Genomic DNA, 24,710 nt, shown 5'->3' with positions numbered 1-24,710 from the left:
TGTTCTCAACTGGCCTGCCTGGTTAAATAAAGGTGAAAATTTAAAAAAGAATAAAACATAGTTTATGGATTACTGTCCTAATGTGACTGCCCTGTGCTTCCTGTCCTACAAGGGTATAGAGGGGCCACGGGGGCCACCAGGGGGCAGGGGCCCACAAGGAGATGGATATCCAGGGCCCAAGGTCTGTGTTTGAATGCTTCTTCCTTGACTTTACATTTGTATCAATTGTGGTTATGGCATGTTTAGGCTATCGCTAATACTAGTGACTGTGTATGGGTGCTCCTATCATCCACAGGGTGACCAGGGCTTACCAGGGGAGCTAGGTTCAACAGGAGAGAGAGGGGCTGGCGAACCTGGGGCTAAGGTGAGTCCTCCAATGGAAATGCAATGTGTAGTTTGTCCTCGGTGTGGTGTCACATTCGGATGTGTAGTCGATGCGATGTGAGACAGACAACCAACGATCTCTCTTCAGGGTGAGCCAGGAGCGTCAGGATTGGCTGGTTTTCCTGGCCTCCCAGGAGAGGATGGGGCCCCGGGACAGAAGGTATTTCAGCTTCTGCCATCTCTCCGGCACCATAGGTTGATACTGTACCTCTTTGAATGTGACCATTGGATTCATATGCTTTGCTTGTGTGTCTGTTTTGGCTATATAGGGTGAACCAGGTGTTGGTGGTCTGAGGGGGCCAGAGGGAGCTGCGGGAATTGGCACCCAGGGTGAGAAGGTAAGAAGATTCCCAGGTTTTTCTCCTCACATCGCTGCTTCAAGATTTTCATCTTCATTAATCTGGACAGCTGTGGTATTCCGAGGTTGCTTTTCTGTGCTGTTTTTTTGACGAATGATGTCTCTCGCCATAGGGAGACCAGGGCCAGAGGGGCATTCGGGGCTTGGGTGGGCCTCCTGGAATCGCCGGGCCCTCTGGAGCAAAGGTGAGGACATAATCCTCAATTATCATCAGTCTACACTCTGTACTGTAGTGTAATGTGGTCACACTGCGAGCTTTGACTTCTGACCTCTTTTAGGGGGAGCCTGGGACACCAGGTCGACTGGGTATGCCAGGACTTCCAGGGCGGGGAATCATAGGACCTAAGGTAACAGCCCTCTGTCCCAAAATGCCTGCAATTCACCATGTAGATGAGGTTTATGCCATATCATAACCATATTGTAACTCTCTGTCTCAGGGCAATCTTGGCCCACCTGGTCCATCTGGACCAATAGGAGAGACGGGCTACGGGCTGCCTGGTCCTAAGGTCACACTCTGCCACACTATTAGAATAATAGGGATACTTTTTTATCGGAATAATCAGCGTAATTCATTGATTTACTGATATTTCTTTACTTGAATCTTGCTGTACTTTTATTTAATCACAAACTTTTAGGGTGATCGTGGAGGTCCTGGTCCGTCTGGTCCATTTGGACCCAAAGGCGATGGTTATCCTGGCACTACGGTGAGCAACACTGCTGCTTGTTAATGTGTTGCTATTGCATGAGTTGTACCAGTGTTGACTCTAGTGTTTACCTGGGGTTTGTAGGGAACTCCTGGTCTACCGGGGCTTCCTGGTGAACCAGGCCTGGAGGGGCTGGGCATCCCTGGACCGAAGGTAAAGATATGGTTCTGTGTGAGGGTGTCAGATCTGGGTTATTTTGGATAGTGACAACAGCCCTGGGTGAACAGAAGACCTCAATTAGCAGAGGACATCATGATAGCTGTGTGTTTTCTCCCATTTAGGGCGATATTGGCTTCAGGGGCTTTCCAGGTTTAGCAGGCCCCCCAGGCGAGGGGCTACAAGGTCTACCGGTATGTATTGTAGTCTGACATGAAGAAGCTAATCTGCTAAACAGTTGGCAAAGAATCAATTCCAGCTCTGATGCGAAACCCATTTAGCCTTGTTCAGCGCCATCATAAAACCACTGAGTCATGGTGATTGATACTAGTATTACCTCATGCTGGCAGACTCCACATTTCAGATCCACCTTGTACGTGTGAACACATATCCCCAAGGACCTTGTATTCAAAGGCTGCGATAATCAGCGTTTCATTCTTACAGGACATATATCATTTTCACACACTTCCAAGAACGTGTGAATATATCCCAACATAAGGGTCTAATGAGAACCATTGGGGCCAGGGTGCCTATAACCAACACAATACCCAGAGCCGGCAGTCTAGCTTATAATATTACGTCCAGGTTTCTCTTCAGGCTTTTCATCTTCTGTAGCCCCAGAAGCCCTAGGGAGCGGGCAGACCTGGGGGTTGAGGTACCCCTGTCCGTCACATCAGTAGGTCTGGTCTCATACAGTAAGCCTGCTTAAATGTGTCAGACTATGAACAGTAAAGCCAGAGACACTCGAGTTGTGAAGATACCTGCTCGTGACACGGTTGCCCTGTGAAATTGGGTCACTTTTAATGTCTAGGTTTGTTAAGTGAAAAGTGAAGGGTTTGTCCCTTAGCTTAGCTTATTTTGCATGGCTAGCTAGGTTTGACACAGGTAGTGCAGTGTGGTTGGGCTGTGTTGTGCTGACACTTTTTGATTGCTGTTGTACACATATAACTTCTGCTCATTTCTAGGGTGGCATTGGACGACTGGGCCCCCCAGGGCCAACGGGGCCCCCTGGGCAGGGTATTCAGGGGCCAAAGGTAGGCCTCGCTCTTGCTTTCAAGTGGTACTTCTATAGGAATTCGAACTAAGCAAGCAAACAAAAATGTTCTTGTTTCTTTAAAATGTTGAGTTGAGTACGGCAAATCTTCTCTCTATTTTGTGGACCCTTTCAGGGTGAGGCAGGGTCTCAGGGCGTGACGGGCCCTCGGGGGCCACCAGGGGAAGGATTCACAGGGGCCAAGGTGACGACAGACACAGTGATTTGAAGCATACGGCAGTGTATTTTAACTTTCGTGACCTCTGACCTTGTGTTATCTGGCTCTATGACAGGGTGACCGCGGCTCTGGAGGGGAGAGGGGCCTGAAGGGGGTCAAAGGTGATTTGGGTGACCCTGGAGTTCCTGGCCAATCAGTGAGTCATGTCATGGGTCGCTTTTATAATCAGGGCTATTCATTTGATAACATGGATACATGCTGTAATAAACAATTAACTGCAACCAGAGGAGAAACTGATCAGACCAATGTTTTACTGCTTCCTTTTAGGGCAGACCAGGGTTCAAAGGCGACATGGGCCTCACAGTAAGTTCAATCTTTAGCTGTCTTTTGATTTTACATAGTATTTTTTTCATTCCATTTAGTCACCATGTCAATCTGGATTTTGACCCACAGAGAGAAGACATCATTAAAATGATCAAGGAGATTTGTGGTGAATAAAACATTATTTGTTGTGCTTTGTGTAGTATCATTTAACATCGATTGCAACATACAGCAGGCCTTGTCGAGAATGCACTGGAAAACATCCTTTCTACGTCCGAATCGTATACCTCTGCCTTGTTTCCAGGTTGCGGAATCAAATGCAAGGAGCGGCCCATGGAGCTGGTGTTCGTCATTGACAGCTCGGAGAGCGTGGGGCCGGAGAACTTTGAGATCATCAAGGACTTTGTGGCGGCCCTGGTGGACCGCGTGACGGTGGGCCGCAACGCCACCCGCATCGGCCTGGTCCTCTACAGCCTGGAGGTCAAGCTAGAGTTCAACCTGGCGCGCCACATGACCAAGCAGGACGTCAAACAGGCCATACGAAAAATCCCTTATATAGGTGAGGGCACCCACACGGGCACCGCCATCCGCAAGGCCACCCAGGAAGCCTTCTACAGCTCGCGCAAGGGGGTCAGTAAAGTGGCTATAGTTATTACGGACGGACAGACGGATAAGCGGGAGCCGGTGAAGCTGGATATTGCGGTTCGGGAGGCACATGCAGCCAACATCGAGATGTACGCATTGGGGATCGTGAACATGTCAGACCCCACGCAGCCCGAGTTCCTGAGGGAGCTCAACCTGATCGCGTCGGACCCTAATAGTGAACACATGTACCTCATTGATGACTTCAACACGCTGCCAGGTAAGGCTGGTTTATCGTGTTGGTGTAGTCATATCAGAGTGATTCCTCACAAAACCCAAACAAAAAAGACCATGATTTTTGGCATTATCACTCAATGTAATCCATAGAATAGTCCTTTTCAGGATTGTTGACAAATATTTGACATTTCTATCTAATAACATAATAACATAAATACATGAATATTTATGACATTTTGATCCTACCCAGGCCTCCTTTAAGACACCATAGTGTTTCATCTGTAGATGGTGTCATATGAAGCTTTAGGTCGTTACAATGTTAGCTGAATGTTGAATGGCCCTGGTCAGCTGACATAGTGACGAAAAACTTCTGCCCCTATGTTAGCAGTAGGTCTACTGTTATTATACGGTGTGGTCTGTAAATTTATCTAATGTACCAAGTTAACTGTATCAAGTTGCCGTGAAGTCTCCAAGGCTAATACCAGTACAATGTGATTCATCACCTGTTCCAAGTCATTACAACTCCTGTTGCTCTGTGGCTCTCTCTCTCTCAGCTCTGGAGTCCAAGCTCGTCAGCAAGTTCTGTGAAGACGAGAATGGTGGTCTGATATACAACCGTGTCACCAACGGCTACGGCAACAATGGATACAGGAACGGGAACAATGGGAATTATGGCAACGGGGGCAATGACTATGGAACCACCAACCAGGAGGACTTCAACAACAGGAGGCGAACAGTCACCACTACCGGCACTCAAAGTCAGGGTGGCAGGGTAGACCTAACCCAGCCTATCAACCCTGGCACTGCCACAGTACAGGTCTTTACAGCACAGACATTTAGCAGAGGCACTGGCCAGAAAACAACCTACTCTCAATGTATAGTTGACCTGACTTGCATGCTCCATTGAACTAATGACAACAGTGTCTCCTCTTAGTCTACTGTACATTATCTCACTATAGTAACACTCTCTTCTTAGCCTACTGTACATTATCTCACTATAGTAACACTGTCTCTTCTTAGTCTACTGTACATTATCTCACTATAGTAACAGTCTCTTCTTAGTCTACTGTACATTATCTCACTATAGTAACACTCTCTTCTTAGCCTACTGTACATTATCTCACTATAGTAACACTGTCTCTTCTTAGTCTACTGTACATTATCTCACTATAGTAACAGTCTCTTCTTAGTCTACTGTACATTATCTCAATATAGTAACACTGTCTCTTCTTAGCCTACTGTCCATTATTTCACTATAGTAACACTGTCTCCTCTTAGTCTACTGTACATTATCTCACTATAGTAACACTGTCTCTTCTTAGTCTACTGTACATTATCTCACTATAGTAACACTGTCTCTTCTTAGTCTACTGTACATTATCTCACTATAGTAACACTGTCTCTTCTTAGTCTACTGTACATTATCTCACTATAGTAACACTGTCTCTTCTTAGTCTACTGTACATTATCTCACTATAGTAACACTGTCTCTTCTTAGCCTACTGTCCATTATCTCACTATAGTAACACTGTCTCCTCTTAGTCTACTGTCCATTATCTCACTATAGTAACACTGTCTCCTCTTAGTCTACTGTACATTATCTCACTATAGTAACAGTCTCTTAGTCTACTGTACATTATCTCAATATAGTAACACTGTCTCTTAGCCTACTGTCCATTATTTCACTATAGTAACACTGTCTCTTCTTAGCCTACTGTCCATTATCTCACTATAGTAACACTGTCTCCTCTTAGTCTACTGTCCATTATCTCACTATAGTAACACTGTCTCCTCTTAGTCTACTGTACATTATCTCACTATAGTAACACTGGGCTTGTTACTCTTTTAAAAAAAAAAATTAAACTGTGTATTTGTGTTTTGCTACTAATTCCTAATAGGTTAAGGACTTTGTTGGTCCTCATATTTTTCCTTGTGTGTTTGAATTCCTCCGGGTCCAGAAAGGGCAGCGTGAGGGAGGCCAGGATGGAGGTGTTTACACCCCAGATTGGGGGACTGGTCGCGGGGACGTTCCCACGTTGAACCGCAACACATCCTCCTCCAGGGATTCCTCATCTTCCAATATAGGAGGGTCCTCTTCCTCATCATCATCAGGAACGTCATCTTCATCCTCAGGGTCCTCAGGCTCTGTCCAGTTAGTGCCTGCATCACGACCCGCACTTCCCAAAGGTATGTTGCAACAGCTGGGAGAAGTGCTATGTCTATGTAGTCCTAGAAGTCTACCCTGTGTCTGTTCATTAAGCTAACGGATTGAATCATATGAGCTGTTCAGATTACTACAAAGCCTGTCAAAATCAGTTACTGAATGATTCCAACTGAAATTGACCCACATTTTGGTTGATGCTTTAGCTATATCTGCCAATGAACAGAATCAGTATACTAGTGTGCCATGGCCCCTACATCCTGATATAACATCTATTTATTTAGTGGGCCTTCACTAACGGTCTTCTCTCTGTGTTCTGCCCATGTCAGAGTATGTGCCTCTGGACCCTCGCTGTGCACTGGTCCTAGACCAGGGCCCCTGTCGGGACTACAAAATGCGCTGGTACTACGACAAGCAGGCCAACGCATGCGCCCAGTTCTGGTACGGAGCCTGTGAGGGGAACCAGAACCGCTTCGACACAGAGGAGGAGTGTAAGAGGACATGCGTGCAAGGCAGAGCAGGTACTGTATAGCTCATCGTTCAATGATCTTTGGTTTCCGTTGAATATTCATCAAGTATGGGATTTTGTATGAATGTTTGTGTGTTTTCTTCACAACAGGCTGAGAAGACATCTCACTCAATTCAGTCTTTAAACGGATGTTCCATGGCACCATGTACTTCACGATGGAAGGAGGTCAAGTCATGACAGTATGTTGTACTATTGGATAAATGCTTGCTTGACACTCCCTAGTTCCCCCCCACCCTTGAACTAAAACTCGACACACTTATTATAAATATTCATACACTAATTCAAGTGTCTGATTTGAACTTTAATTTTACCGCCAATCTCTGTAAAATGTTTCATTAAAGGTCCAATGCAGCCGTTTTTATCTCAATATCAAATAATTTCTGGATGACAATTAAGTACCTTACTGTGGTTTGGAACTCTTTCTTATTGGTCTATTAACTAATTTACCACCTGGTGATTTCACCATGGAAGGCCAAAACTCCATCCTACCAAAACAGGCTGAAATTTCAGGCACTCTTTCAAACAACTCTTACACTAAAGGGGCATTATCAATATTTTCACAATTTCACAGTAATCTTTCAGCCTCATAATGTGGAAACATATATAAAACACAGGCAAATCTAGTTTTTGACTGCACTGGGCCTTTAATTTAACATTACCATTTTCATTCAAAATGAATGGATAGCTCATCATATAACATCCTTTTATCACACAATTCAGTCAATCTCACTCAGGTATGTAGTCAAGAAATAGTAGAAAATACCACTTAGTATTAGACACGGATTAATTAATACATACAGTTGAAATTGGAAGTTAACATGTACCTTACCAAATACATTTGACCAAATTCAAATATTTTTTTCACAATTCCAGTTTTTCACATTTACTCCTAGAAAGTCTTAGGTCAGTTAGGATCACCACTTTTTATTTTAAGAATGTGAAATGTCAGAATAATAGTAGAGAGAATTATTTATTTCAGCTTTTATTTCTTTCATCACATTCCCAGTGGGTCAGAAGTTTACATACACTCAATTCATATTTGGTAGAATTGCCTTTAAATTGTTTAACTTGGGTCAAATGCTTCGGGTAGCCTTCCACAAGCTTCCCACACTAAGTTGGTTTAATTTTGGCCCATTTCTCCTGACAGAGCTGGTGTAACTGAGTCAGGTTTGTAGGCCCCCTTGCTCGCACATGCTTTTTCAGTTCTGCCCACAAATTTCCTATAGGATTGAGGTCAGGGCTTTGTGATGGCCACTCCAATACCTTGACTTTGTTGTCCTTAAACCATTTTGCCACAACTTTGGAAGTATGCTTTGGGTCACTGTCCATTTGGAAGACCCATTTGCTACCAAGTTTTAACTTCCTGGCTGGTGTCGTGAGATGTTGCTTCAATATATCCACATCATTTTCCAACCTCATGATGCCATATATTTAGTGAAGTGCACCAGTACCTCCTGCAGCAAAGCACCCCCACAACATGATGCTGCAACCCCGTGCTTCAAGGTTGGGATGGTGTTCTTCGGCTTACAAGCCTCCCCCTTTTTCCTCCAAACATAACGATGGTCATTATGGCCAAACAGTTCTATTTTGGTTTCATCAGACCAGAGGGCATTTCTCCAAAAAGTACGATCTTTGTCCCCATGTGCAGTTGCAAACCGTAGTCTGGCTTTTTTATGGCGGTTTCGGAGCAGTGGCTTCTTTCTTGCTGAGCGGCCTTTCAGGTTATGCCAATATTGGACTCGTTTTACTGTGGATATCGATACTTTTGTACCTGTTTCCTCCAGCATCTTCACAAGGTCCTTTGCTGTTGTTCTGGAATTGATTTGCACCTTTTGCATCAAAGTACGTTCATCTCTAGGAGATGAGTGTGTTGATGGCTGTGTGGTCCCATGGTGTTTATACTTACGTACCATTGTTTGTACAGATGAACGTACCTTCAGGCATTTGGAAATTGCTCCCAAGGATGATCCAGACTTGTGGAGGTTGATTTGGCTGACTTGGCTGATTTCTTTTGATTTTCCCATGATGTCAAGCAAAGAGGCACTTAGTTTGAAGGTAGGCCTTGAAATACATCCACAGGTACACCTCCAATTGACTCAAATGATGTCAATTAGCCTATCAGAAGCTTCTAAAGCCATGACACAATTTTCTGGAATTTTCCAAGCTGTTTAAAGGCACAGTCAACTTAGTGTATGTAAACTTCTGACCCACTGGAATTGTGATGCAGTGAATTATAAGTGAAATAATCTGCCTGTAAACTATTTTTGGAAATTTTCATTTGTGTCATGCATAGTAGATGTCCTAACCAACTTGCCAAAACTATAGTTTGTGAACAAGAAATGTGTGGAGTGGTTGAAAAACAAGTTTTAATGACTCCAACCTAAAATTCCGACTTCAACTGTACATGCTTCAAGTGGCAAATCATTATGGTCTATAGATTTTTTGACAGCATTTTTTGACAGCATCAGTATGTAATGTATATATCCCGCATCATATCATAACTCTTTTATGCTGATCACTGATTTTATATTGCTAACGTAATTGTAATATCTACATTGTTCAAACTGTGAAATAACAACATTGGTGCCATAACGTGTTCCTGCAATAATGCTATACATCTAGCTTGTGACCCAGTATTTACAAGTTTACAGAAACTATGAGCAACTCATTTCATTTCCAAGAAGAAGCAACCCTGTATCAACTCACTGTGCTGTCAACCAACCATGCTAGGAAATGACAACGGTGCTCTACCGTTCATGTCTAGGGATAGTTTTGTGCATTTGAATGTTTTTTTAACAAAGATTTTTAGGAATAAAAATGTGATTTTGTTTTATGTTTGTCTGAAGTTGCAATGTTTATCATACAAGTACATTACCGTACAGTTTTCTACATGACAATTGTTGCCTTTTATTTCACACTGGTTCATGTGGATTATACTGTAGATGTATGGTGTCCTCTACTGGTGAAAAGTTGCCTTGCCTGATGCACACTAGAAGCTAGCGTTCGTCAAGGGTTCTTTGGGAAAGGTGATGGTTCTCTGTGGAACCATGATGACTCAAAGAACCCTTTGAGCTCTTCAATTCTTCTCTACAGTTCACAAAAGCGTTACTTGCTCTTTTAGTGATAATTTAAATGTAGGTTTGCCGGCTCATTAGAGTATTTTTTGGCGTGTTTTGCTCTTAGCTCTTTTTGTGCAACCGTGAGTGAGAGTGTCATCATTCCAGTTTATGTAATCTGTTGTGTTATGCTGTTAAATCATTTATATGTCTATGGCCAGTGTAGTGTCTTGTGAAAGACTCACATATGGCCTTGTGTCCATTGAGAACGGTTGACTAAATCAGTCAGTGGTTCTCAATTCCCTCATCAGGAAACCCCCAGCTGTTCCATTGGTAGCTCACTTGATTCAGATTGTAATTTAACACAAATATAACGCCTATATAACTTTAATAATATAACAAGTGCACATGTTGCTACTACAGCTGCTACTACTACATGTTGCTACTTATTTTGTTTTAACTATGACCATTTGTTCTGACAATCTAGTTGATGGATAGAGGACCGTTTTGAGATGTCAACCATTTGTGAAACTTGTCCTATTAATATGGATAGTGTATCTGTCTACAAAATATATCATGCTCTGAGAAAATGACTTTGCTTAGAGTAAATAAACGTCTGTGAATTTAACTCAAATAAATTGAACTTATTATTTTCATCAGTACAAACAAGATTAATGTACTTTGAAAGTCTTCTCTAAATCTCACTTTCTATGAATTTAGGAACCTCTTCCTGTAGCCACCGCTATCGATAGGTATCCATTTCTGATATTAGCGAGGTGACACTGCTGTCTGTGCACTACACTATATTTATATTACGTGTGAGACACTCCACTACTGTCTATCTTTAGTGTCCTCAACTACAGTGTCCACATTGCCACCCATCTCCAAACACTTTGAGTTATAATCAAGCTAAGTTTACCTGCTTTATATACTTTATCTGTAGACACCTACGTTTAAACAGAGAAGAAAGCCTACTCTGAGGGTACAGTATAATTCAGGGAAAAGTGTCTATTTTCAGGGCTTGAAGTTGAATGCCTCGCCCCTATGACCCCCCCAGAACAATGAAGAGAAAATGAGGAGGAATGTTGATAGGTGGAAAGGCCTGTCTATCAGCTGCTGCCACTGCTGCACAGTGGCATAGGGACATAATATCCTAGAATCCACTTTAAATAGTTTCATTGAGAGGTATTACCCTAGCTTGAATGGTTGTTTGGAAATGAATGAATGGGAATGAGATACAGGGTGGAGACACTAATCTAAACAACCAATATTGGGTTAATAACCAGTAGCTTTGACAGCATTATCCCTCTTTAGCCACTACTAAACCAATGACAGTGTTGAGGCTGAATCATGGTAGTGGACTATAGCCCGGAACACCCCAGTTGCTTCTTTCAGTCTGTGACAGCTGTATGAGTCGGTCTCCGCATTCAGATTTGGCAGAGCTGAGATTCCTACCGACTGAGGCAGGCAGGCAGCTATATTTAGAGGGAAAAGGATTAAATTGCAGTAGGGAGTGGGGGCTTCAAGCTGGGAACCTTTTCTCTGCTCAGCCTTTTCTAGCCTGGACTGGGTGCCAAGAGGACCTGTGGCCACCATTTCTTCCCCTCTGCAAGCCACCGATTTCCCAACACCATGGACCCCAAAGCCATGAAGGAGGAGCTGCGCCTCTTCCAGAGCACCTTGCTCCAGGATGGCCTCAAGGAGCTGCTGAACGAGAACAAATTTGTGGACTGCACTCTGAAAGTGGGCGATCGGAGCTTCCCCTGCCATAAACTCATCATGGCTGCCTGCAGCCCATACTTCAGAGAGATATTGTTTTCCGAGGATGGCAAGGAGGTGAAGGCCAACAAGGAGGTGGTCCTGGACGATGTCAATCCCGCAATCTTGGACATGATAATCATGTATCTGTACTCGGCCGAGATCGACCTCACTGACGAAAATGTGCAGGACATATTTGCCGTAGCCAATCGTTTCCAGATACCTTCAGTCTTCACCGTGTGTGTTAATTATCTTCAGAAGAAGCTCTCCGTGACCAACTGTCTGGCAATCTTCAGGATGGGTCTGGTCCTCAATGTGCCCAGGTTGGCGGTGTCCGCCCGTGACTACATCGCAGACCGCTTCGATATCCTCTCTAAAGACGAGGAGTTCCTCCAGCTGGCCGCTCATGAACTGTTTGCAGTCATCGGTGGCGACTCGCTCAATGTGGAGAGGGAGGAGATGGTGTTCGAAGCCCTCATGAAATGGGTCCACAACGACAAAGACAAACGTGTCCAGGTACTGGGTGACGCCTTTGAGTGCATCCGCTTCCGCCTCATGCCCGAGAAATACTTCCACGACAAAGTGGAGACAGACGAGATCATCAAGGCCGACCCAGAACTCCTGAAGAAGGTCCAGATGATCAAAGACGCGTTCCAGGGGAAACTCCCAGAAAAGAAGGAGAAGGTAGCTGGGGATAAGGGGGCGGATGGTGAGGGTGGCGAGACAGAGGAGGTTTTCCCAGGTTTCCTGAACGATAACCGTCGCCACGGCATGTACATCCGCGACCTGATCCTGATGATCAACGACACGGCAGCGGTGGCGTACGACGTCAACGAAAACGAGTGTTTCCTGGCGGCCATGTCAGAACAGATCCCCCGGAACCACGTCAGCCTGGCATCACAGAAGAACCAGCTCTACCTCATCGGAGGACTGTTTGTGGACGAGGAGGACAAGGACGCTCCCCTACAGTGCTACTTCTATCAGGTAACCAATCATTGTTCATTTAGAGTTTGGGTCACTTCTTTTCATGGTTTCAAATCTTCTATTGGTAATATTTGCCTTTCGGACTCTACGTTAGTTCACTAACTTACATCGACAAAAGTCTTTGTTTGATGTTAGAATAAATGATGATGTCAATAGCACAAAACACTCTTTATTCATAATACTTATTTGTAATAAATTAATGCAGTCATTCCATCAATCAATCAATCATTCATTCATTCATTCAACCCTGTGTATTTCAGTTGGACACTCTTGCAGCTGACTGGGTAGCTCTGCCCCCCATGCCTTCCCCTAGAGCCCTTTTCAACATGGGAGAGTGTGAGAACCTGCTGTTCGCTATTGCTGGAAAAGACCTCCAGAGCAACGAGTGTTTGGACTCTGTGATGTGCTATGACGTCCAGTGAGTGGAATAGCATTCAACGTCTCATTCACACAGTACAGTAGAAACATATAGGACTACTCAGCTCTTTACCATTTGAAGTGTGTGTTTTGACCCTCCTGTTCTGTAATGGCTCTCCCCAGGAAGATGAAGTGGAGTGAGACCAAAAAGCTTCCCCTGAAGATCCACGGCCATTCTGTGGTCTCCCATAAGGGTCTGGTGTACTGCATTGGAGGAAAGACTGATGACAAGTATGTGTGTGTGTGTGTGTGTGTGTGTGTGTGTGTGTGTGTGTGTGTGGTGTGTGTGTGTGTGTGTGTGGTCTTGTTCTTATATCCTTGTGGGGACCTGAATTCCCCCAAAGTCCCCACAAGGATAGTAAAACAAGGAAAATTCTCCACGAAGATAAAGGCTATTTTAAGCTTAGAGGTTTTGTTTAGGGTTTGGGTTTACAATTAGGGTTAGGCGTTAGGGTTAGGTTTAGGGGTTAGGGTTAGGTTAGGGAAGATATAATTTTGAATGAAAATCAATTTCAGGTCCCCACAAGAATTGAAAATCAAGTGTGTTTGTGTGTGTGTGTGTGTGTGTGCGTGCGTGCGTGCGTGCGTGCGTGCATGCATGTGTCGTGCTAAAGATATGGTGTAAGCTGCAGCTGTTTGTAGTCTATCATTCTAAGAACTGTTCATGTTAGATCTTAGAGCTAGCGTAGAAGTCATTATTTTCATTATGGAGCTACACATGGTAAAGTAAACAGTTATTCATACGTGACCGTAGTGAAAATAATGTATTCTTTGGGTTACATGTGAGCAGTGGAGGCTGGTGAGAGGAGGACGGCTCATAATGATGGCTGGAATGGAGTAAATGGAATGGCATCAAACACATGGAAACCACGTCTTTGATGTGTTTGATGCTATTCCATTGACTCCATTCCAGCCGTTACTATGAGCCGTCCTCCTCTCACCAGCCTCCACTGCATGTGAGCACGTATTGTAATGATTTATAGAATCCAAACCGTAACTGTAAATCCATCAGTCTTTCTATACTGCTGCCAGAAGGGCATTTCCTGAGATCTAACAACCCTGTCTATCATTCTCCCGCGCAGCAAAGCCCTGAACAAGATGTTTGTATACAACCACAAGCAGTCAGAGTGGAGGGAGCTGGCTGCCATGAAGACAGCCAGAGCCATGTTCGGAGCCGTCGTTCACAATGGAAAGATCGTGGTGGCCGGTGGAGTCAACGAGGAAGGCCTCACTGCTGCATCTGAAGTCTACGACTTTGGAACAAACAAGTATGTAGCATTTCCTTTGGTGATAAATCAGTTTAAGAACGTGTTACACCTTTTAATATCATTCACCATAACAATACCATTTGCTAGTTCTGGATGTTGATCGTTATTAGTCATCTTGAGTCAGGATGGCCTTAATTAGAAAGAGTCCCCCTGACACTATCCCTAATCACCTTGTTTTGCAGATGGGAGGCGTTCACAGACTTTCCCCAGGAGAGGAGCTCAGTGAACCTGCTGAGCAATGAGGGGGCCCTGTACGCCGTGGGGGGCTTCACCTTCATCCAGAATGACAACAAGGAGGTGGTCCCCGCAGAGATTACTGATGTTTGGCAGTAAGTACCCTCTTTGAATGTTATGTTATCAACCGGGTTTCAAACCCAGGTCTTCTTGCCTAGGCATTAACTCAGTGAGCTAACAGAAGTTTGCATTGTTCCACCCTGTTAGTTTAGTTGTGGGTTCATTATTTTAGATGGCTGACATTTCCATAATAATTTGTTATATGAATGTATGATAAGAAATAAAGTTGAATAAAGAAATGAGAGCACCCTACTTGGTCAGTGGTACTGTACAAACAGTCAACTACGTCTTGTTCTGTTCCTCATCACTGTATCTTCCCTTTCCCTGTGTTAGGTACGAGGAGGACAAGAAGGAATGGAGCGGGATGCTGAGGGAGATGCGTTACGCCGCTGGCTCCTCCTGCGTATCCATGCGCCTCAATGCTGCCAAGATGCCCAAACTCTAGACCCTCGCTGCCCAGTCATGATTCCCCATGATGCCCTCTGTCTGCCCGGACTACCACCATCTCCTCTGGGTAGTGTTTCCATTTCAGGAATAGAGGGGGTGTCACATGACAATTCAAATGTGGACTCTTATTGGTTGATTGTGTTGTGAGTTTCTTTTTGCCTCTTTCTGATCTCAGGTGATTTTCTGTACAATAAAAACATCTACTTTGCTTCAGTGAAGACCGCATCAGTATATTAGTTTCCCTCATTATAGAGTAACCGACAACGTGTATTTAGCTAGCTTTTTTGTAAAATAAACATTTGTTCAAAAACTCCTGTTATGGTTGTTTTGAATTTGGAGAAACAGTTGTCGCCATTTTTATGGCTGGTTTAGTTTAAACATTTGTCTGTGCATAGCACGCATGTTTTACTAGAACTAGATTCAGGTCAAAGATATGGTATATCAGGAATTTAAATCTAGGTGTGAGCCAGTTGGTATAGTAAAAACAAACATGGGAAACACCTACCCATTGGCGGGTTTAAACAACTGCCCTGCATTATGCATACACTATGTACACTAAAGTATGTGTCATACCAACGCTGTAGGTCGCAGTAGATTTCCACAGTAGGTTTGACACACCGTAGGTTAATCTCATTAACCCACAGTGGTGGAAAAAGTACCCAATTGTCATACCTTAATAGAAAATGACTAAAGTAAAAGTGAAAGTCACCCAGTAAAATAATACTTGAGAAAAAGTCTAAAAGTATTTGGATTTAAATATACTTAAGTATCAAAAAGTAAATGTAATTGCTAAAAATATACTTCTGTATCAAAGTATAAATCCTTTCAAATTCCTTATATTAAGCAATCCAGACAGCACAATTCTCTTTCTGTTTTATTTAGGGATAGCCAGTGGCACTCTCCAACACTCAGACATAATTTACAAACAAAGCATTTGTGTTTTGTGAGTCCGCCAGATCAGAGACAGTAGGGATGACCAGGGATGTTCTCTTGATAAGTGCGTGAATTGGACCATTTTCCTGTCATGCTAAGCATTCGAAATGTAATGAGTAATTTCGGGTGTCAGAGAAAATGTATGGAGTAAAAAGTATATTATTTTCTTTAGGAATGCAGTGAAGTAAAAATATAAATAGTAAAGTACAGATAACCCCCAAAACTACTGAAATTGTACTTTTAAGTATTTTTACTGATGTACTTTACACCCCTTGTAACCCAGAACTGGAAATCTCTATGTTACGTAGTCTGTCCTAGAGATGAAATGTAGGTGAACCTTACACCAAAACCTTAGAAACAAATTCCACATTCACCACAAAGAATTTTAGGAGCATATGTTGTACTATTGTTAATGAGGGCACGTTCACTAGATCTTAACTACCTCTAGATACCCTTTACATTCATGAGTTGAACTTGCACTGTAACATTACTAAATTCTTACAACCGCCACAGCTTTTGACCATTTTCACCGGCATCCATTTCTAGTTCACTAATGTCTGTCATCAACATGTATCAAGCATACAGTGATGGAAAAAAGTATTTAACCCCCTGCTGATTTTGTACGTTTGCCCACTGACAAAGAAATGATCTGTTTCTAATTGTAGGTTTATTTGAACAGTGAGAGACAGAATAACAACAAAACAATCCAGAAAAACACATGTTAAAAAAGTTATAAATTGATTTGCATTTTAATGAGGGAAATAAGTATTTGACCCCTCTGCAAAACTTGACTTCGTGGCAAAACCCTTGCTGGCAATCACAGAGGTCAGACGTTTCTTGTAGTTGGCCACCAGGTTTGCACACATCTCAGGAGGGATTTTGTCCCACTCCTCTTTGCAGATCTTCTCCAAGTCATTAAGATTGAGGCTGACGTTTGGCAACTCGAACTTTCAGTTCCCTCCACAGATTTTCTATGGGATTAAGGTCTGGAGACTGACTAGGCCACTCCAGGACCTTAATGTGCTACTTCTTGAGCCACTCCTTTGTTACCTTGGCCGTGTGTTTTGGGTCATTGTCATGCTGGAATACCAATCCACGACCCATTTTCAATGCCCTGGCTGAGGGAAGGAGGTCCATCGTCCCTTTGATGCGGTGAAATTGTCCTGTCCCCTTCGCAAAAAAACACCCCCAAAACATAATTTTTCCAACTCCATGTTTGACGGTGGGGATGGTGTTCTTGGGGTCATAGGCAGCATTCCTCCTCCTCCAAACACGGTGAGTTGAAGAGCTCCATTTTGGTCTCATCTGACCACAACACATCATTCAGATGTTCATTGGCAAACTTAAGACGGGCATGTATATGTGCTCTCTTGAGCAGGGGGACCTTGTGGGTGCTGCAGGATTTCAGGCCTTCACTGCGTAGTGTGTTACCAATTGTTTTCTTGGTGACTATGGTCCCAGCTGCCTTGAGATCATTGACACGCGTAGTTCTGGGCTGATTCCTCACCGTTCTCATGATCATTGCAACTCCACTAGGTGAGATCTTGCATGGACCCCAAGGCCGAGGGAGATTGACAGTTAATTTGTGTTTCTTCCATTTGCGAATAATCACACCAACTGTTGTCACCCCTCTCACCAAGCTGCTTGGCGATGGTCTTGTAGCCCATTCCATCCTTGTGTAGGTCTACAATCTTGTCCCTGACATCCTTGGAGAGCTCTTTGGTCTTGGCCATGGTAGAGAGTTTAGAATCTGATTGCTTCTGTGGACAGGTGTCTTTTATACAGGTAACAAACTGAGATTAGGAGCACTCCCTTTAAGAGTGTGCTCCTAATCTCAGCTCGTTACCTGTATAAAAGACACCTGGGAGCCAGAAATCTTTCTGATTGAGAGGGGGTCAAATACTTATTTCCCTCATTAAAATGCAAATCAATTTATAACATTTTTGACATGCGTTATTCTAGATTGTTTCGTTGTTATTCTGTCTCTCACTGTTCAAATAAACCTACCATTAAAATGATAGACTGATCATTTCTTTGTCAGTGGGCAAACGTACAAAGTCAGCAGGGGATCAAATACTTTTTTCCCTCACTGTATCAACCTGCCGGCTGATGCTAAATGCAGGACATGTGACATCATAGTACAGTAATACTAAGCCACTAAACCCCCAGCACTGAGGGGGAATAACGCCGCTTAATGTACTCCCTTTTTATAACTGCTACACCGGAATGTTGTACTGTACCCATAGTGAAGAGGAAGTAGTACTGTACTTCTCGTATATTTTCAATGCATTCATGTCCAATACAGAAATAGGATCGGAATTCTTTGTGAATAAGGGTTTCGATGCAGCAGTCAATGAGGTAACACCCAACAAAGGCACAGTGCGTGACATGCTTGTGTTTCCCCGTGGTGGGAGCCAGACAGTACTGTAGGAGGTTAATGTAGCTGAAAGGTGGGACCAGAGGTGGTTGATGTATAAGAGAGAGGAGGAGGAAAATCTCAGAGAGGATACCGATGACTGAGAGAGCAGCACTGTCTGACTGACTGACTAACTGTAAGTTGCCATATCACTCACTGTATCTCTAGCCTTGCTTATACCTGATGCTAACATGTGACTTCTGTCCTGATATTTGCCACATTCTTATTGTGCCCACATTGTAGCCATGGCCTCTAAAAATGGTATTAAAATGTGTATTTTGCCTGCATTGTGACTAGATTCCCTTGTGCCTCCCAGTATGCAGATTATTTGACAGATATTCTTTCAAAATAATACGAATGTATTTATTTTAAGACATGGTGTTTCCTGTCAATTTTAGAGACCGGTATAGTGATGATTTAAATGAAAATCGGTTTATACTTGATTGATAATATCCAAACACACTGGGTCCCTGACTACCTCCGGAGGTGGTCAGGAAGATCTGATCACGGACAGATCACAATGCGTATTTTAATCATCTACACCTGTCTAAAAATGTGGGCACACACAGAATGTGGCCAAGACCAGGACAAAGGACACATTTTATAACCAGTTATCAACGGGGCTTCTGACTCAATGTGTTCAGTACAAAGAAACTCTAAGGATAATTTTTTAAATTCTAGTATAGCGTTGATCATACTTACTAGGTGGCTTCACATGTTACAGTATTTTCTGAAAGGAAGAATACATGAAGTGCAGAGTGAAAAGTAAGGAACAAGATGAGAAAAAATAATCAGACCTGAGGTGTAAAATTTGCAATGTCATGGTGTGGATTTTTTTTGTTTATTTATGCTGCCAGAAAAACCTGAGACTGTCTCACACATTTTGTGATAATGAGAGCAGAGGGAAGTAGAAAGGGTATTTTTTTTATTAGTATTTTTATGTTAATAGAAGATGTTTAGAAGTTGAAATTGTTAGAGGCTAGTGTTGAAAATTGAGGGTAAGTGACTGTATTAGAAATAGTAATAGTACTGTAGTAGTAGTAGTAGTATCAGTATCCATAGTAGTAGTAGCAGGAGTAGGAGTAACAGTAGTAGTAGCAGTAGTAGTAGTAGCAGCAGTAGTAGTAGCAGTAGTAGTAGTAGCAGTAGTAGTAGCAGGAGTAGTAGTAGTAGTAGTAGTAGTAGCAGGAGTAGTAGTAGCAGTAGTAGTAGTAGTAGTAGCAGCAGCAGGAGTAGTAGTAGCATCAGCAGTAGCAGTAGTGGTAGCAGTAGTAGTAGTAGCATCAGCAGTAGTAGTAGTAGTAGTAGTAGTAACAGTAGTAGTAGTAACAGTAGTAGTAGTAGAAGCAGTAGCAGTAGTAGTAGCAGTAGCAGTAGCAGGAGTAGCAGTAGTAGCAGCACTAGTAGCAGTAGCATCATCAGCAGTAGCAGTAACAGTAGTAGTAGTAGTAGTAGTAGTAGTAGTAGTAGTAGTAGTAGTAGCAGTAGCAGGAGTAGCAGCAGTAGTAGTAGTAGCAGTAGTAGTAGTAGTAGTAGTAGTAGTAGTAGCATCATCAGCAGTAGCAGTAGTAGTAGCAGTAGTAGTAGCAGTAGTAGCAGGAATAGTAATAGTAATAGTAGTAGTATAATAACAATAATTCAAGGAATATTACTCAGAAATGTGAGGACTACGGATTGTATCCATTTAAAAGTAATCCGATTTATTCCAGTTACGCAATAGGAATACAATTAGCAAATGGTACATACAAATGTACATCAGGAGATCAGTTTACAAATGACTCCATGATCAACGTTTAACCCCGTCTTTTTTTCTTCCAAGAGTGGCAAATCCCAGCATCTCCCATCATCTAATTAACATCACTTTGCAAGGCCCAAAAAAATCTAAGCAAAAAGGTATGAAACTTCACACACATTCTCTAATCACCACATCTCAACACTGTGTGATAAGAGCACACCCCTGTGTCGCTCCTTTTTCAGCTATCCGCCGTCCGACCAACAGAATAACACAGTGTCTCTGTAACAACAAATCCATAGCACTTACAGTACAATAAAATACATCATAATTCATAGCGTTTTGTGAACTCTTGAAACAATCCAAACATGATCATTTAATTCACACAATAACATTAATTTCAAGTTGAATCAGTCTTCACCTCTCCTGCCTTCAGCGACCCTAGGATTTCTGTGGGAATATCTCTTCCTCGAGATTACCACAGATAGGGTGTGTTTGACCCATGTGATAGCCCACTGATGGTCTGCCATTCAAACAATGTCATAAATCGTGATTGAGTCATCATCCTGGGCCTCGGCACCAGCAAGTCACTAGATGCGTCTTCATCACTGGCCTTCATCATCGTTCACATTAGTTTACTCTCTCTATTTTCGACTACGGTAATCTCCTGTTTGGCACCTCTGGGCCAGGAAAGAACCAGAGGTGCCATAATGAAAGGAGTAGAAGTGGTCTTACGAAGAGAGGTGATCCAATGTCTGCAAAAGCAACACCGTATTAAAGTTATAGTTACCACAAGCTGGCTTGCCAAGACAGAACGCGCGGTACACCCAGTCCCACCCTGTGTATGCGTATTTGGCTGAGGCAATGGAGACACTAGTCGGTATAGTTGACGTCTTCTTGACCAGGTTGACTTCGACCTGGGAGCGTGCAAGATGGTAGCACGTATCCTACAGAAGCTCCTGTACCATGGCCGTGGGTTCCGTCAGAGACCTGGTGCTCTTCTCATAGAAGGTATCCTCCCACCAGGGTGCAATGTCAGTGTACATGGATACCCGGCCGAGAATATTTAGCTGTCCCATTGTGAAATCTTCAGTCATTTTCAAGCAGAAAGTGTGGTTAGCTGGACAGGTCAGCCCCCCGTAGGAGAAAGAATTCATCTCACTTATCACACGCCACTGGGTATGAGACACTTGGATAGCTACCGGTGGTAATGTATTACAGGTGCAAATGACATATTTATTACAGTCGCATGACAACAAGACCGGGTTGTTAAGAACGGATCAGTACCCTTCACACAACAATAGCCAGCAAAGTGATCCCATTTTTATGAATTGGTCTTTAACAACCACTCATGAAGGGCGGATGGAGCTCGAGTTGGAAATGTTGGGTCTGGAAAAATAAAAGGGAAAGTCATATAAAAACAAATACAGCCAAAATATCCTCTAGAAATGTGCATCAATGGTGGCTAACAGTTCTGCATATTAAATATTCTGAATATTGTCTGACTTGAACCATTTCTCTAGTTCAAGTGGAACAATGAGGTCGTTCAGCGCATGGCGCGGCGCCTTACCCAGGCAGAGATCCAATATCTCCTGTCGTGCAGCTGTGAACAAGTCCTGTGCGTAAGTTATACAAGCTGTATTGTGTTCCACAGTGTGGGTTTGGACAAAAACTATGTGACTAAGCTTCAATAGTGTCTCAGCTTATGACTTGACGGCCTTGATGATACTATCATCACCAAGCGCCAGGTGATGAAAACCAGTAGCTATTCGATTTGAAATCCATGCAGTATATTGTGTTTGTTTAGCCAGCTGATATGTGTTAGACATGGAGTTACCAGCCCCAAAAAGGCCAGTCAAAGCCACGATTAAGTCTCGCTTTGTACGTGTGTGGCTTGGATAGCAAGTCTGCCCTTGTAACCAGAAATGAAATCCTCAATAAGTGTCTGCAACCATGTGTATGTTCTACCATTACTGCTACAATGAGCCTGGAATGCTGCCAGAACATTAGATATGCTGTAGGACACATTAACCGTAACTAGACTAGCATCATGCAAGAGGGTCTTGTTAATGTTTCCTTTAACAGGACCAACTTTAGGGACTGGATATGGTTATGGACACTGTGTCGGTTTGTGATAGCCGCGTGTAGCACAGGAGGTTGGTGGCGCCTTAATTGGGGAGGATGGGCACTTGGTAATGCCTGGAGCAGAGTGGAATGAGTGGAAATATCTCAACGACATCAAACACATGTTTTGCCATGTGTTTCGTGCCATTCCATCAGCTCCGGTCCAGACATTGTTATGAGTCGTCCTCCCCTCAGCAGCCTCCACTGACATGTAGTACGGTTAAAACAATACTATGTGGACCATGAACAATTCTTTGCATTTGCCCAGGCTTGTGAAATCAGCAGCTCACGAACCAACACAGTACATACCCTCCCTGCAGTTTTGTCCAGACGAATGGTCTGGGTCTGCAGAGGTCACCTATAGGAAAAGCTTGATTATACAATGCAATAACAATGTTATGATGTGTCCTGTTATGACGTGCAACACGCTTGCACCTATATGTGACAGGAAGCAGATCCGTTGTGTGGTAACATGCAATGAAGGGTCTGTAGTGATGTGTGCAAGCACTTTCACTACATTATGATTATGGACAGTCCTGAATGAATCATGAATCATTTACAGATGCGGAGGGGGAGGTTAGATTCATTCAGGATTATCCTTAATCATGGTAGCATTCACATTCATGTAGAAGTGTTTAGAAACATATTATGGGACCAAATACTTCACTTTCTACTACTTCAATACACATAGAAGTTAATTGGTCCCCATACTTTTGGTCCTCTACTACAGTGGGGCAAAAAAGTATTTAGTCAGCCACCAATTGTGCAAGTTCTCCCACTTAGAAAGATGAGAGAGGCCTTTAATTGTCATCATAGGTACACTTCAACTATGACAGACAAAATGAGAAAAAAAATCCAGAAAATCACATTGTAGGGTTTTTAATGAATTTATTTGCAAATTATGGTGGAAAATAAGTATTTGGTCAATAACAAACGTTTATCTCAATACTTTGTTATATACCCTTTGTTGGCAATGACAGAGGTCAAATTACAGGCCTCTCTCATATTTTTAAGTGGAGGAACTTGCACAATTGGTGGCTGACTAAATACTTTTTTGCCCCACTATATGTACAAAAAGCTCTGTCATTTCAAAACAGTTCACCAGATATGGATGAAAATACCCTCAAACTAAAGCTGACAGTCTGCACTTTAACCTTATAGTCATTGTATAATTTCAAATCTAAAGTGCTGGAGTACAGAGCTAAAGCAACAACAAATTTGTCACTGTCCCAATACTTTTGGAGCTCACTATATGCGTATGTAATTATATAACACTGTCTCTGTTTAGGTTCCTCTTCTAGGCCGATAACAACACTCACAGCACGGTCATGTCTAGCGTCATCTACAGCAGGAACAAATCCGACCATAACTGCACCAACGTGGACAGCCTGATGAAACACTACTACCTGCCTATCATGTACAGTGTAATTTTCGCTGTAGGGCTGCTGGGTAACATCACCTCCATCGCCATCTACTTGGCCAAGCTACGACCCTGGAAGTCTAGCTGTATCATCATGTTCAACCTGGCATTGACGGATCTTCTGTATGTTCTGAGTCTGCCTTTCCTGGTCTACTACTACACCAACGGTGAATCCTGGACCCTGGGCAACTTCATGTGTCGCTTTGTGCGTTTCGGGTTCCACTTTAACCTATATGGTAGTATACTGTTTCTCACCTGTTTGGCTGTGTTTCGATATGTAGTCTTGACGAATCCTCTGAGGACGGCGCAGGTGCAGCAGAAGAGGTGGGGTATCTTGGCGTGCGCTGCAGTCTGGGTTATAGCCGGGGCGGAGATTGTGCCCATGCTCACCATGATCACCATGGAGAATAAAAACAACAAGACCCAGTGTTTGGACTTTGCTAGCGGCGACCCGGCTTTAGTGTGGTGGTACGGCTGGCTGCTGACCGTGCTGGGCTACCTGCTGCCCCTGGTGGTGGTTGTGTTGTGTTACGCCGGTATCGCCCGGGAACTAGCCAAGGGGCCCCACACCCACAGCCCTTGCCGGGTGCGGGCACGCCGCCTCACCATACTGATCCTGGTGGTGTTTGTGGTATGCTTCTTGCCGTACCACGTCCTGAGGATCCTAAGAGTAGACACCAGGAGGAAGCCTGAGTCGTCATGTATGGTGGAGCACTGGGTCCACGCCGCTTATATCATATCCAGGCCCATAGCGGGGCTCAACACCTTCTTTAACCTGGCTCTGTACACCCTGGCCGGGGACAAGTTCAAGCAGGCCTTCCTCAGTGTGTTCCACTGGGGCCCCTGGTGGACCAGGTTCAGGACTCACCTCAAACTCAGCCAGGCTGTCGTCAGTAAGCCCAGTAACACAGCTTCAGCCGAAAGGACAGTAGCCACGGATATGGACATCCATAGACAGGAAATATAATACAGTGTTCTACTTCATTCTGTGTGGACATTACTACCATGGCAATATATTGTCCTACAATACTGTGTATACTGCACTGTAAATAGAAAACCTTTTATCAGATTTTATTATATGCCAGTATGAGGTTTACAACATTGATGTGGTTTCTATAAAAATATTAGATACCTATAAAGGGTGCCTTTATATATACTGTATACTCTAATTGATATTGCCATATCACTTCATTATAAATAAACATTTAACAATCAACA

General features: G+C 43.3%; 3 protein-coding genes and 1 pseudogene across 6 annotated transcripts in view; 3 read left to right on the top strand and 1 right to left on the bottom strand.

Moving 5' to 3' along the window:
• The window catches only part of LOC112266441 (collagen alpha-1(XXVIII) chain-like), a 36,945-nt gene extending 29,286 nt beyond the window's left edge, over window positions 1–7,659 (top strand). The window contains exons 17-36 of the mRNA XM_024443911.2: window positions 113–181; window positions 296–364; window positions 473–544; window positions 654–722; window positions 856–927; window positions 1,021–1,089; window positions 1,180–1,248; window positions 1,378–1,446; window positions 1,531–1,599; window positions 1,728–1,796; window positions 2,568–2,636; window positions 2,772–2,840; window positions 2,929–3,009; window positions 3,141–3,176; window positions 3,267–3,303; window positions 3,439–3,996; window positions 4,508–4,770; window positions 5,912–6,140; window positions 6,444–6,635; window positions 6,734–7,659. Of these exons, the coding sequence (XP_024299679.1) occupies window positions 113–181; window positions 296–364; window positions 473–544; window positions 654–722; window positions 856–927; window positions 1,021–1,089; window positions 1,180–1,248; window positions 1,378–1,446; window positions 1,531–1,599; window positions 1,728–1,796; window positions 2,568–2,636; window positions 2,772–2,840; window positions 2,929–3,009; window positions 3,141–3,176; window positions 3,267–3,303; window positions 3,439–3,996; window positions 4,508–4,770; window positions 5,912–6,140; window positions 6,444–6,635; window positions 6,734–6,738 (2,235 nt within the window). The 3' untranslated portion in view covers window positions 6,739–7,659. The remainder of the gene's footprint in view (window positions 1–112; window positions 182–295; window positions 365–472; window positions 545–653; window positions 723–855; window positions 928–1,020; window positions 1,090–1,179; window positions 1,249–1,377; window positions 1,447–1,530; window positions 1,600–1,727; window positions 1,797–2,567; window positions 2,637–2,771; window positions 2,841–2,928; window positions 3,010–3,140; window positions 3,177–3,266; window positions 3,304–3,438; window positions 3,997–4,507; window positions 4,771–5,911; window positions 6,141–6,443; window positions 6,636–6,733) is intronic.
• Window positions 7,660–11,213: 3,554 nt separating this feature from the next.
• Window positions 11,214–15,092, top strand: LOC112266440 (kelch-like protein 41b). Its single transcript, XM_024443910.2, has 6 exons — window positions 11,214–12,441; window positions 12,702–12,859; window positions 12,982–13,089; window positions 13,941–14,126; window positions 14,309–14,455; window positions 14,754–15,092. Exons 1-6 carry the CDS (start codon window positions 11,332–11,334, stop codon window positions 14,863–14,865), a joined length of 1,821 nt encoding a protein of 606 aa, XP_024299678.1. The 5' UTR covers window positions 11,214–11,331; the 3' UTR covers window positions 14,866–15,092.
• Window positions 15,093–18,202: 3,110 nt separating this feature from the next.
• Window positions 18,203–24,710, top strand: LOC112266438 (2-oxoglutarate receptor 1). 4 transcript variants are annotated; one of them, XM_024443908.2, is made up of 3 exons: window positions 18,203–18,352; window positions 20,036–20,109; window positions 23,361–24,710. In XM_024443908.2, exon 3 carries the CDS (start codon window positions 23,401–23,403, stop codon window positions 24,457–24,459), a length of 1,059 nt encoding a protein of 352 aa, XP_024299676.1. In that variant the 5' UTR covers window positions 18,203–18,352; window positions 20,036–20,109; window positions 23,361–23,400; the 3' UTR covers window positions 24,460–24,710. The 4 variants fall into 4 exon arrangements, with proteins under 4 accessions (XP_024299676.1, XP_024299677.1, XP_042152895.1 ...); XM_042296961.1 differs by lacking the exon at window positions 18,203–18,352 and adding an exon at window positions 21,472–21,570 and having other exon boundaries at window positions 20,067–20,109; XM_042296962.1 differs by lacking the exon at window positions 18,203–18,352 and adding an exon at window positions 21,472–21,566 and having other exon boundaries at window positions 20,079–20,109.
• LOC112266439 lies at window positions 19,772–22,058 on the bottom strand (annotated as a pseudogene).

The sequence above is a fragment of the Oncorhynchus tshawytscha genome, linkage group LG14, assembly GCF_018296145.1.
Source record: "Oncorhynchus tshawytscha isolate Ot180627B linkage group LG14, Otsh_v2.0, whole genome shotgun sequence".
Taxonomy (NCBI): domain Eukaryota; kingdom Metazoa; phylum Chordata; class Actinopteri; order Salmoniformes; family Salmonidae; genus Oncorhynchus; species Oncorhynchus tshawytscha.
The sequence above is the reverse complement of the archived record's forward strand: the minus strand, read 5'-3'. Positions and strand labels throughout refer to the sequence as shown.